We start from the raw sequence: 13,853 nt of genomic DNA, 5'->3' as shown, positions 1-13,853 counted from the left end.
CAGGCGATACAGATTGCTAGCAGTCGTACTGTACCATCTTCTGCCAGGCAGGCAAGAGATGAGGATGGCTAGCAGTAGTACTGTACCGTCTTCTGCCGAGCAGCCATGAGATGTGGATGGCATGCAGTCCTTCTGCACCGTCTGCTGCCAGCCAAAGATGTAAAAGATAGATGGAGTGGATCAAAACAAGAAATAGACCAGATTTGTTTTGTACTCATTTGCCTCCTCCCCCGTCTAGGGGACTCATTCCTCTAGGTCACACTGGAGTCACTCACAGAGAAGGTGCAGCGAGGTAAATCTAGCCATGTATCAATCAGAGGCCAGGCTAACCTCCTTGTTCCAATAAGAACGATATCTTAGGTGCACCATTTCTTATTGGAACCCTCCGTGAAGTCCTGCCTGAAATACTCCTTGATGTAAAGACACCCCCTTCGTTGATTTTAGCTCCCTGAAGCCAACCTGTAAGCCGTGTCGTCAGTCGCCCCTCCCTCAGTCACAGCAACGGCAGACAATCGTTCCGCGCCTTTTTTCTGTGCGGATGCCATACCAAGGCAAGCATGGAGGCCGCTCAGCTCACTTTGGCAATTAGGAGCACATTAAACACCACACGCATTATCCAGCAGTATATGCAGCACCGGAACCTGGCAAAGCAATACCGGGTGAGGAGGCGACGTCAGCGCGGTCACGTGAGTGATGAGGACATGGACACAGATTTCTCTGAAAGCATGGGCCCTGCCAATGCATGCATCATGGTGATAATGGGGCAGGTTCATGCTGTGGAACGCAGATTCTGGGCTCGGGAAACAAGCACAGACTGGTGGGACGGCATAGTGTTGCAGGTCTGGGACGATTCCCAGTGACTGCGAAACTTTCGCATGCGTAAGGGCACTTTCATGGAACTTTGTGACTTGCTTTCCCCTGCCCTGAGGCGCATGAATACCAAGATGAGAGCAGCCCTCACAGTTGAGAAGCGAGTGGCGATAGCCCTGTGGAAGCTTGCAACGCCAGACAGCTACTGGTCAGTTGGGAATCAATTTGAAGTGGGCAAATATACTGTGGGGGCTGCTGTGATGCAAGTAGCCCACGCAATCAAAGATCTGCTGATATCAAGGGTAGTGACCCTGGGAAATGTGCAGGTTATAGTGGATGGCTTTGCTGCAATGGGATTCCCTAACTGTGGTGGGGCCATAGACGGAACCCATATCCCTATCTTGGCACCGGATCACCAAGCCGCCGAGTACATAAACCACAAGGGGTACTTTTCGATAGTGCTGCAAGCTCTGGTGGATCACAAGGGATGTTTCACCAACATCAACGTGGGATGGCCGGGAAAGGTGCATGACGCTCGCATCTTCAGGAACTCTGGTCTGTTTCAAAAGCTGCAGGAAGGGACTGGGACCCAGCCTACCCCTTAATGCCATGGCTCATGAAGCCGTACACAGGCAGCCTGGACAGTATTCAGGAGCTGTTCAACTACAGGCTGAGCAAGTGCAGAATAGTGGTAGAATGTGCATTTGGACGTTTAAAGGCGCGCTGGCGCAGTTTACTGACTCGCTTAGACCTCAGCGAAACCAATATTCCCACCGTTATTACTGCTTGCTGTGTGCTCCACAATATCTGTGAGAGTAAGGGGGAGACGTTTATGGCGGGGTGGGAGGTTGAGGCAAATCGCCTGGCTGCTGGTTAGGCGCAGCCAGACACCAGGGCGGATAGAAGAGCACAGGAGGGCGCGGTACGCATCAGAGAAGCTTTGAAAACCAGTTTCATGATTGGCCAGGCTACGGTGTGAAAGTTCTGTTTGTTTCTCCTTGATGAAACCCCCCGCCCCTTGGTTCACTCTACTTCCCTGTAAGCTAACCACCCGCCCCTCCTCCCTTCAATCACCGCTTGCAGAGGCAATAAAGTCATTGTTGCTTCACATTCATGCATTCTTTATTCATTCATCACACAAATAGGGGGATGACTACCAAGGTAGCCCAGGAGGGGTGGTGGAGGAGGGAAGGAAAATGCCACACAGCACTTTAAGCACAGCACTTTAAAAGTTTACAACTTTAAAATTTATTGAATGACAGCCGCCTTTTTTTTTTGGGCAATCCTCTGTGGTGGAGTGGCTGGTTGGCCGGAGGCCCCCCCACCGCGTTCTTGGGCATCTGGGTGTGGAGGCTATGGAACTTGGGGAGGAGGGCGGTTGGTTACAGAGGGGCTGCAGTGGCAGTCTGTGCTCCAACTGCCTTTGCTGCAGCTCAGCCATACACTGGAGCATACTGGTTTGGTCCTCCAGCAGCCTCAGCATTGAATCCTGCCTCCTCTCATCACGCTGCCGCCACATTTGAGCTTCAGCCCTCTCTTCAGCCCGCCACCTCTCCTCCCGGTCATTTTGTGCTTTCCTGCACTCTGACATTATTTGCCTTCACGCATTCGTCTGTGCTCTGTCAGTGTGGGAGGACAGCATGAGCTCGGAGAACATTTCATCGCGAGTGCGTTTTTTTTTCTTTCTAAGCTTCACTAGCCTCTGGGAAGGAGAAGATCCTGTGATCATTGAAACACATGCAGCTGGTGGAGAAAAAAAAAGGGACAGCGGTATTTAAAAAGACACATTTTATAAAACAGTGGCTACACTCTTTCAGGGTAAACCTTGCTGTTAACATTACATACATAGCACATGTGCTTTCGTTACAAGGTCGCATTTTGCCTCCCCCCACGGCATGACTACCCCCTCAACCTTCCCCCCTCCCTGTGGCTAACAGCGGTGAACATTTCTGTTTAGCCACAGGCAAACAGCCCAGCAGGAACGGTCTCCTCTGAGTGTCCCCTGAAGAAAAGCACTCTATTTCAACCAGGTGACCCTGAATTATATCTCACTCTCCTGAGGATAACACAGAGAGATAAAGAACGGATGTTGTTTGAATGCCAGCAAACATACACTGCAATGCTTTGTTCTACAATGATTCCCGAGTACGTGTTACTGGCCTGGAGTGGTAAAGTGTCCTACCATGAAGGACACAATAAGGCTGCCCTCCCCAGAAACCTTTTGCAAAGGCTTTAGGAGTACATCTGGGAGAACCGCGAATGCCAGGGCAAAGTAATCCTTTCACATGCTTGCTTTTAAACCATGTATAGTATTTTAAAAGGTACAGTCACCGGAGGTACCTTCTCTGCCTGCCGGGTCCAGGAAGCAGCCTTGGGTGGGTTCAGGGGATACTGGCTCCAGGTCCAGGGTGAGAAACAGTTCCTGGCTGTCGGGAAAACCGGTTTCTCCACTTGCTTGCTGTGAGCTATCTACAACAACAACATCATCTTCTTCTTCTTCTTCTTCGTCCCCAAAACCTGCTTCTGTGTTGCCTCCATCTCCATTGAAGGAGTCAAACAACACAGCTGGGGTAGTGGTGGCTGAACCCCCTAAAATGGCATGCAGCTCATCATAGAAGCGGCATGTTTGGGGCTCTGACCCGGAGCGGCCGTTCGCCTCTCTGGTTTTCTGGTAGGCTTGCCTCAGCTCCTTCAGTTTCACGCGGCACTGCTTCAGGTCCCTGTTATCGCCTCTGTCCTTCATGCCCTGGGAGATTTTGACAAAGGTTTTGGCATTTCGAAAACTGGAACGGAGTTCTGATAGCACGGATTCCTCTCCCCAAACAGCGATCAGATCCCGTACATCCCGTTCTGTCCATGCTGGAGCTCTTTTGCGATTCTGGGACTCCATTATGGTCACCTGTGCTGATGAGCTCTGCAAGTCTTTTGGTCAAATGGCATTGTCCTCTTTCTTGAGGAAAATTCTTCCCTCCTGTGTTGGTCCATCTGTTCCTTGCCTGCTGGTGTTACTTGAAGTAAGGATGGCATGGTATGGTATTGCCGCCCTTATGTCTGCACTGCTGCTGGCCGGGCGCTGCCTTCAGTGCTGGGCGCCCGGCCAGCAGCTGCTGCTCTCTAGCCATCTAGCTCTGAAGCCAACACAGAACTAAGGGTGGCACTACTGCACCCCCTACACTAACCATGTGATTCCCCAGTGATCTCCTTTTGGGTTGGGACCCCCAGTTTCAGAAACAGTGGTGTCCCTCGTGAAATCTGTACTAATAGGGTAAAAAAGTACACAAGACCAGATTTCATGGTCCGTAATGTGCTTTTCACCGCCGTAAATTTGATTGGGCCCTATTTATGAGGCTTCCCTTGGAACTACTGGGAGTTTTCAGGCTACTGTCACTTAAGTGGCCATTTTAGTTGTGAGTCATCTCTGCTAGACTGGTATGGAAACTGAATTCTCGCTTCATTAGTTCCCGTCTGTACCTCCTTACATTTTTATAAGGTGGCCTTTCCCCTCCCACTGCTCATGATTGTAAGGGTGAACTGAGGTCTGTAGTAACTAATCCAGGGATCTTTTCATTTTCTGCCATAATCCTAAATTTTCCCAGGACAGGCATATTTAATTTGGTAAATGTTATGCATGTTTTGAAGTTTTGTTTGTGATTCCTAGGAGTAGAAGAAGTTAAAATGTGTGTGCACTTTGAGGGTGCTATATTGGTAATAGTGCCACTAAAATTACCATTGTTAGATAGGTCAGAGAATATATTTTTCTGGTGTATGTTCAAGGAGGTTACCAGTGTCCGGAGTGTGAGATGTAGCAAGGGCTAAAGTGTCAACATCAATGGTTGCTGCAATGGCAATATAATAGTTTCCACATTTTATTAAATGCCCAAAAACTTCATTAATGCAGAGTTGGTGCCTCTTGCCCTTCCAGAATGTGTAGAGTGATGAATTAACCCCTCTGAAAACCAAGAAACACAAAGTTAAGGTACGTACCACCCCCACAGTGCAAACGTAACTCTCCCCTTCCCCCCCCATACTCCTGGTGCTGGTAGTAGCCTCTGGGAATGGTTCAGTAAGAGAGGTGCAAAGGTTTAACAAACTACCAAGAGAGGTGGATTCTCCATCTTGTGATGTCTTCAAATCAAGATTGTGGATGCCTTGCTGGAAGATGCTTTAGTCATTCGGCTCAATACAGGAGTAAGTGGGTGAAATGCTCTGGTGTGTATTATACAGGTCAGACTAAACAATCTTTTGTTTATTGTGGCCTCTAACTCTATGAATCTACAATAAATAGACACGAGGAGAGATAAAGAGAATATTCCACTATGTTGTGTTCCACATATTTGAATTCCCAGCATTTATCTGCACACATTCCAGCTGTATTCACTGTGTTAAGAGTAGCTGTATTGAATGCTGGAGGGATTAGTTGGAGCAGCTTGGCAGAGCTGTGAGTGATATGAAGTGCTTGTGTACTTATAGATCAAGTATGCTTCATTTCAGCATTGAATTTTGTAGGTTGTGTTAGTGGAGGTGCGCAAGGATATCATCTTCCAGGAGAATTGTCTGCAATCTGGTGGCAAATATGGTAGTAGCCTCCAGGGCTTATGCCTTGTCTACACATTAAATTGTTCAGGAGTAATGATTTCTGAACAGCTGTATGTGTGGACACTTATTCCACATTTTAAATTCTATTTCAAATTTTAAATTCACCTGCTATCTTATTCTGGAATAATTTGCATGTGTAGAAGGAACTCTTTTGGCAAGTGTGATGTGGGGGGTGGGGGTAACATTTAGGAAGTCCGGGGTAATTTTAATGTAATAGACTGGGAGAGCATAGTCCAGTGTAGGTAGCTCCTGTTTGCTACACCTGACCTAAACCAAGTTTTACCTTAGCAAAGATTAGATTTTTGTTCCGTAATGCTCAAGTGCTTTGTTTTCAAAATGTCCATAGTATGTGAGAGTAGAGTGCTAATATGTATGTGCTGGTGTGGGGGCAGAGTTAAGGTGTTGCAAGGGTGGCAACTTTTTATGTCCTGGTTTTCAGAGCTTAAGTTTAGCCATTCTCCACAGCTGGAATGGCACAAGACACCTCTGGGCAACTTTAACTTGTGTTAATGAAGTTTGGAGCATTTAATTTACCTAATGTATTGAAAAATAATTTCTCAGCATTAGCATGCATCACAGACCCAGCTCTGCTCCTTCACTGTCTCTGGCTTCCTGGCAATGATTACCTCCGTCACAGAAGGCACTGGCTGCATGTTAGTTGCTTCACTGTCCCTGCATTTGCTTCAGGGTCTCTGCCTGTTCAGCACAGCCTCAGTCTTGCAAGCGGCACAATAAAGTAAGACTCAACATCCTGCTTACTATATATGATGCTTGTCCTAGCTTGTCTTTGAGTACCATGGATAAAGAGGGACATATAATAAGAAAAATTACGCCCTGCCAGCTTCTATAATCCCAGGGAGCTCCAGCTCAAGTGCTTCTGCTAATAGTAACTGTGGTTGACGCCATAGGTAACACCCCTAACTCTGGAAAGTGCCCTGAGATATGTATGTAATAACAAAGAGACAGAACTTATCTTTTGTCTGAGACATAAGTAGAGATCTTCAGCAGCATGATTCCACATAACACCAATCTTGGGACATTGTTTAAACCTTGCTCTACACTATGAGTTTAGGCTGAATTTAGCAGCATTAGATTGATTTAACCCTGCACCCATCCACACGATGAAGCCATTTACTTTGACTTAAAGGGCTCTTAAAATTGATTTCTGTACTCCTCCCCCAACGAGGGGCTTAGTGCTGAAATCGACCTTGCATGGTCAAACTTGGGGTAGTGTGGTCGCAATTTGATGGTATTGGCCTTTGGGAGCTATCCCCCAATACTCCATTGTGAGCGCTCTGGACAGCGCTCTCAACTTAGTATTAAAGTACTGACTCATAGTAACAAAGTACTGGCTCCTGCAACACCCAGGTTTTAATTGTACATTTGAGTTATAGACTTGGCCTTACATTCAAGATCTCAAAGTGCTGTACAAAGGTAACAGTATTTATCCATGTTTTACAGTTGTGAGACTGAGGTCTCACAAGAGGGTTTGATTTGCCCAGTGACCCACAATGAGCCAATCGCCTGATGAAAACTTTTGACAGTGCTATTTCCCCAGTATTTGTCCATTTTTACTTGAAAGATTGAGGTCACTTTACTGGGTGGATATAGCTAAATTAACCCAATATATTTTTATTAAAATAATTAATTTGCTCAAGTATGTATGTATGTACGTTGATATCTGTAAATGTAGAAACTTACCCAAATCCACTACAGTTACATTAAAAACAATATACTGCCAAATGTAAACTATTTCAGAAAATGGGGGGTTGTAGGTTTTTGTGGCATGAGTCTTTTAAATCTAAATTTTTTGGCCTCTTAAACCTGTAGTACTCAATTTATACAGAAGAGGTCACTCTGTAAAATTTAATACTGCAGTTTGTCAGTTGCAACAGTTTACATAAATGTTGGATGCGAAGAACATACATTTTTTTCCCTCTTAGATATTCTGAATAAAATGGTAGAAAGAGAACTGCAAAGAAATAACTATAGTATAAATTGATCTTTCAGTGCAGCATTAATTTGTACTGTTGCTTAATGTAAGCTGAATTTTGGCTACTTTTAGATAGTCTGATTAAAAAGCTAAACACTTCTCATTTAAAATGTATCATATTTTTTTTAAAATGTGAAAAAATACTTTAAAGCATCCCACCCATAGATAAAGCTTTAGTGAAAGTCATGAATGAATCGATGCCACAGAAAGGAGGACAGGATAGAACAGACTAGATTAGAGAGAATTAAAACCATACTGTAGAATATAGCTAGATTACAATATGATCTTGAAACCCAAATTTATAATGGATGTTAATGTTAATGGATACTGCCACCTATCAGTCTTGTTGACAGAAGAAAGACTAAACTAATTTTGTTTCATTCCAATTTAAAAAAAAAAGGTCTTGAACATACCTTATTGAACTCTTCCTTTGGTAGTCACTGAGCGAAGGAGACCAACTGTAGGAGAAAGTGATTTATGCAGATGCTTAGGCCTCTGAAAACTGGAGGTCCAGTATGCCATTGGAGTAATTATTTGTATGAAGTAGTGCATAGGGGCCTGATTAGGGCCCCTTTCGTGCTAGACCCTGTATAAAGAGATAACAAAAAGACAGTCCCTGCCCTGACGAAACTACAATTTAAGTAAATCATAAGAGAAACCTCATATCTAACTGAATAGGAGTGAGAGAAATTTGATCAGAAAGGGTTGTGTGTAATTCCATAGTGCAACTCTGTATAAGATGACCAGACATCCCAATAAAACTGCTTTTGGCCACTGTTCTTTTTTGCTTCCCTCATGTGTCCCAATATTTTGTCTCTTTCATCTGGTCACCCTAACTCTGTGACAGTATAGAAATCTTCACATTATACCCACTAATTTACATTTTTGTAAACCTTCTAATATACAAGTGCTATAAGTAACAGAGTGCATCTCTTTCACCTAGTGTTCCAACAGAGAGAAAATTATGCAAAATGGATTGGGAGGGTGGGAAGGGGAGAGGAGAGGGGAGTGGTAGTTCTTTCAGTATCTGTTTTCAAATCAAGTCCTGTCTACCTCTGACACCAAAACAAGATGCCCAGTACATTGTGTAGAGGTGCACAATAACTGCCATTCTTCTTTGTATGCTTTACTGACCCATTAAATAGTTATCTATGCTGATATTTTAAATTATGACTAGTAAATGTCCCATTAAGATGAAAGGGAGCATTCCACACCACTTACAGATACTGTTTTGTGCTGCTTGTAGAGAAGACATCAGTACCTTGAGTTACATGACAGGTTTCAGAGGAACAGCCGTGTTAGTCTGTATTCGCAAAAAGAAAAGGAGTACTTGTGGCACCTTAGAGACTAATCAATTTATTTGAGCATGAGCTTTCGTGAGCTACAGCTCACTTCAAAGCTCATGCTCAAATAAATTGGTTAGTCTCTAAGGTGCCACAAGTACTCCTTTTCTTTTTGAGTTACATGCAGTTCATATCCTTAAAGTTTTTATTGTAATCATAATAATTAGAACTCTTAAAAAGAAGTAAAGATTAAATTCTAGACCATTTTTCTCCCAGAAAAAGTACCAGCTCCTAGTGCCACGATGAATCAAATTCAACCTCTGCTGCAAGAGGGATATTTCTAGGATATTTGGGAAATTAAACATTAGTTGGCTCTATGACAGGCCTTCACAAATGGTAACATCACAGGACATGTACAGACTGTCACCCACAGTGTACTGGAATGTGAGACATAGGAAAATCAAAGTTCGCTAGTCATCCTACTATTTGGAGAGCAATTCAGTTTTCATGGCTCTATACTGAATCCTGCCAGTTTAGTGTGCAAAACAGTAAGAGTTCCGAATGTATAGCAGTGTCCCTCGACGTTGCGAAGGGAAAGCATTTTATTGCATATAGGCCTCATGATTGCTGTATCAGGCCATTGTTTAATTAAAATAGTTTTTTTTAGAGTATAGCGTTTTTCATGCTATGCCATAGACGACTCATGCCTTCCTATACTGGGGGGCACAATCTAAAGGGGAGGACACATAACCTCCACACATGTCTCCTCTGCCCAGGAACTCACCCCGTCCAAGCCAGGGCCACCATGCTCTCCCCGCCCCACCAGAGTTACCTGCAGGAGGGGGCTCTGTCCTTCTGCTGCTGGGCCACGCCCCCACCCTGCACATGTCCCTCTCCCTCCCTCCCTCACGAACAGGCCAAACAGATATCGGGGGAGGGCACTTGACCCCCTCCATGCCCCTCATGTATCATTTCTGCATGTTACAAAGGAAGACCTCTAGGTACGTAGACTTGCTTTCTAACTGAAAGCATTGCACTGGTTGCAATTGGTTTCCAATGTAGTCATAAAACATCTAGTGTTGAAATGGTTTATTCCACTTTCAAGACAGTTTTGCCTGGCTGTGGGTTTTGTTACAAAAGTTCTATACAGAATCAATCTCACAATGATTATGATTAGGTTTGGCAGAATTTATATATATATATATATAAAAAATTTCTACTGATACCTATTTGTTTTTTTATTTCCATTATTGATTTAAATTTTCACAGCTGTGCAAAATTATAGATTAATTCATCCTGTGGCATGAATACAAACGGAAACTAACATCTTAAGGAGGGACAGATGTAGGCAGAATCCATAGATGCAAGACTTGGTTTAGCAAAGGGCCTATAGACCCTTAAAGTATATATCCAAAGATCACCAGGGGTTGCTCACTGTCAGATAGGAGGGCATTGGCAGAGTAGGGAGTAAATTAATTTCAGTAATATTTTATTGTCTAGACCAGCTATACAAATGTTAACAAAGTGTAAAAGATTGATAGATTGTAAGGCCCGAAAAGACCATCTGTGATCATCTAGTCTGACATCCTGTATAGCACAGCCATAGAACTTCCCCAAAATAATTCCTAGAGTATATCTTTTAGAAAAAAACCTCCAATCTTGATTTAAAAATGGTCAGTGATGGAGAATCCACCATGACCTTTGGTAAATTGTTCCAATGGTTAATTACGCTCACTGTTAAAAAATTATCTTAATTCCAGTCTGAATATGTCTAGTTTCAACTTCCAGCCAGTGGATTGTGTTATACTTTCTCTGCTAGATTGAGGTGCCATTATTAAATATTTCTTCCCCGCATAGGTACTTATAAACTGTAATTGATATTTGTAATGATATTTGAAAAAACTTCTTATTGTCCTTAATTCTGCTGGCCTTAGATTTCGCCTTCTGCCCCTCATGTGCCCTTATTTATTTTCTACAATTCTTAGCTTCTGATTTATATTCCTTATGATTCACCTCCCCTTTCTTTAATTTGTTATATATAATTTTCTTTTTGGGGCTGGCTTCAGTTTCCCTTTAGATTAAGTAGTTTATTTTAATCACAGCAACCTTCTTCCTCATTTGTGAAACTGTGAATCTACTATGGTATTTTAAAATTATTACTCATTATCATTTAAAATGATCTAATTAAATATGTTCTCCCAACTGATTTGGGTCATAATTGTTTTCAGCTTTGTGAAATTGGCCCCTTTAAAGCACCAAATATATCTATCTATAGAGAGAGAGAGAGATTATTACTAGGCTGGGTTTTATTCTGCTTGTACATTATAAATGTGATCAAGTCAGGATCACATATAAAAGAGAGAGACCCTCTTTCAGCTGTATAGACGCTCCATTATGGTGATTCCCACAGTGTCCGGGGGTTTTATTACACCGCTATCCATCTCCCCTTCGTATTTATTCCTGCGCTGCTGGCAGGTTGCTGTGGGAGCTGGATGCTGGAGTAGAAAGCGGCCGTCTCACGCTCCTGCCTGTCACCTTGGTTGCACAGCCAGCGCCTCTTTGCCTTTGGCCCGCGCTTTGTCTCTCCCCGTTCCCAGATGTAGCTTACGCTTCCTGACTGTGAGCCCCCCTGTGCAAGTCTGTGCCACGCGTGTCCCAGCGCAGAGGTGCCGCGTACGATGCCGCAGGCGCTCGAGCAAGGAAGATGGCCGGGGAGGGGCTTCGGCTGGCCGTAGGGGGCGGCGACAGCCGCACTGAACTGAATCGCGGCAACCCACCCCAGCCACCGCCTCCCAGTGCCTGAGCGGCGGCCCGGCGCGGCCCCGGCCCCGCTCTCCCGCCGGCAGGAGGCGCTGTGGCGCCGCGGAGACCGGGCCGGGAGGGGACGCCGTTGCGTTGCTAGGAGCGGGCGGCCGCGCCGCCGCCAGTGAGGAGCTGGGCGCTGCTGCGGGTCGGCGCTCGCCGCGTATCCGGCGGCGCGGGCGGAGTATGAGGCCGGCGCGGACGGGACGCAGCGGGGCCCGGCACCAGAGCTCCCTGCGGTGAGGCGCGGCCGGCAGCAGCGGGCGCGGCGGAGCGGGGATGGCTCGCGCCGGGGCTGCGGCGGAGGCTCTGCCCGGGGACTGGCCCCGGGAGGCGGCGGCGGCGGGAGACGCCTCCTGCCGCAGGGAGGACGGGGCGCGGGACGCGCTCTCCCTGGAGCAGATCCTGCGGCTCTACAACCAGCCCATCAACGAGGAGCAGGCGTGGGCCGTGTGCTACCAGTGCTGCGGCTCCCTGCGGGCCCGGGGCCGCCGCCGCGAGACCCCCGCCGCCAGGGCCGAGGCGGCTGCCCACGTCCGCATCTGGAAGGACGGGACCGTCACCCTGGAGCCGCCCAGCGGGGCTTCCCCTCCGGCAGCAGGTGAGGCGCCCCGGGGCGCCGTGCGGGTACAGGCTGCTCCCCACGCCGGGCCTCCCTCTCGCAGTGACCCCGTGTCTGGGGCTCGGAGCCCACCCCAGTAGCCCTGCGGGTGAGGCTGAGCCCCGGGCCCGGCGCGTCTCCCTTTCCCCAGGGCTATCGACCTGGGGCTGTTTCAGCCCCTTCTGTTATCCGGCCCTTCTCTTCCCCGGGGCTCCGGCTCCCCCCCGCACTGAACTGAATCTGGTTTCCTCCCTCACCTTCAGCGCAATCCTTTCGCGTTCACACGGTGTGAAAATCCCCTTCCCTAGGCCCCGTCCGCCCGCGGCCACCGCGCTTCTGCTCCTGGCTCGCCCGTTCGCTGTGTATGAATGTCACGTTTCCCCCTCCCTGTTATAAATGGCTGTACTGAACTTGGGTCTGGGGTCTCCCATGTTGGGCCCTGCTGTACATCTCGTCTGCCCCCGCCGCATCGTGGTTGATGCGGAGACGAGCAGCGCGGAGCCCGCAGAATGGCAGAGAATTATAGCCGGACCGCTCGGGGAGGCGGGGCCCCCGGGGGCGTGTGCGCGCTGCACTCCAGAAGGGGTCCGAGCAAATCGGCCGCCGTGGCTTTCTTTGCCCCAGCTTGTCGAGTGTAATGCTGCACTGGCTTTCCCAAGCTGGACTGACTGACAGTGCCCCGGGTACACAAGGGTGTGCGTGTTGGTTCGGAGAGCTCCGGCTCCTCCTTTGACCAGAATCCTTCCTGCTGGTGGGAGCGGGAGCCTGGAGAAGGGAAATCGATGAAGGCTGCCCATGTAGGTCAGCATGACAAGGGGGAAGGCGCTGCAAAGCAAAACAAAGAGAACAGCTGTCAGAGAGACCATGCACACTGTTCGGAGGACTGAATGTTGAGGGGGAGGAGGAGGTATTAACGATGTGTGCCTTCTTTTGTGCCTACGTTTGTGCCGTTTGGCATCCAAAAAGAAATAATGGTAGTAAATTTTTGGGAGAAGACCAAATTAACAGAGGCATGTAGTGCTTAGTGAATAATACTATAACATATATAATAAGAACGTATTTGTATGCATTTTCGATATCCAGGGTAAAACATACAGGGTATGAAATATATATATATAATATAATATATAAATATGAAATATATATATAATATATTTATATTTAAAATTTATGGCACACACATATATAATATGTATGTGCAATATTTTATAATGGAGTATAATTATAATGTATAATATATATTTTAGTGTTTGAGTAAAATAATACCATATTATAAGTATTTATAAGATGTACCTTTTAAATGTCTCTGATTATATTACCTCTCCTAAAACATTTTTGAAAACAGATCAGCATCTTAGAACACTTACCAGAAATAGATTGATGTTATAGATAGGTATGCTAACCTTAGCCAAATAGCAAAACAATCTATATCTGCTAGAGACATAACACACACAACCAGGTATTTTAAAGTTTATAGAAAAAATGTATTTTCAGTTGCTATCAAAAATTTTCAGTCCATGGAGTTTCAAAGCTCATATTCATACATGAAAAAGCCTATAAGCTCTTTTTTATGTAAACATAGATTGATTTCTGTATGAAATCTAAACCCATCAGTATGAAGGATATAAAAGTGAAGCAGATCTCACAGATAATTTCATCAGAGAAGTCCACATCATGATAAGAGTAAATGTCAGCGGAATTCCTTAATAGGAATCAAGATTTGAAAATTGATATGAAACAAAAGATTATTATGTAAAGTATTCAAAAT

The 13,853-nt window shown here is 45.8% G+C and overlaps 2 protein-coding genes across 4 annotated transcripts in view; one reads left to right on the top strand and one right to left on the bottom strand.

The window, feature by feature from the left end:
* Positions 1-3,124: 3,124 nt before the first annotated feature.
* LOC125632305 (myb/SANT-like DNA-binding domain-containing protein 7) lies at positions 3,125-12,574 on the bottom strand. Its single transcript, XM_048840238.2, has 3 exons — positions 12,343-12,574; positions 7,813-7,985; positions 3,125-4,759 (listed from the first exon to the last, which is right to left on the bottom strand). Exon 3 carries the CDS (start codon positions 3,698-3,700, stop codon positions 3,125-3,127), a length of 576 nt encoding a protein of 191 aa, XP_048696195.2. The 5' UTR covers positions 3,701-4,759; positions 7,813-7,985; positions 12,343-12,574.
* The window catches only part of SPIRE1 (spire type actin nucleation factor 1), a 187,187-nt gene continuing 184,955 nt past the window's right edge, over positions 11,622-13,853 (top strand). The window contains exon 1 of one of the 3 annotated variants that reach the window (XM_075125320.1): positions 11,622-12,085. In XM_075125320.1, coding sequence (XP_074981421.1) covers positions 11,764-12,085 — 322 coding nt within the window. In that variant the 5' untranslated portion in view covers positions 11,622-11,763. The remainder of the gene's footprint in view (positions 12,086-13,853) is intronic. The other 2 variants (XM_048840209.2, XM_048840210.2) reach the window with 2 other exon arrangements.

This window comes from Caretta caretta, chromosome 2 (genome assembly GCF_965140235.1).
Source record: "Caretta caretta isolate rCarCar2 chromosome 2, rCarCar1.hap1, whole genome shotgun sequence".
Taxonomy (NCBI): Eukaryota; Metazoa; Chordata; order Testudines; family Cheloniidae; genus Caretta; species Caretta caretta.
Note: the sequence above shows the minus strand (reverse complement) of the source record. Positions and strands in the feature narration are given on the sequence as shown.

Coding starts and splice junctions, on each gene's coding strand:
- LOC125632305 (XM_048840238.2), bottom strand. CDS start 3,700: ATGGAGTCCCAGAATCGCAAAAGAGCTCCAGCATGGACAGAACGGGAT.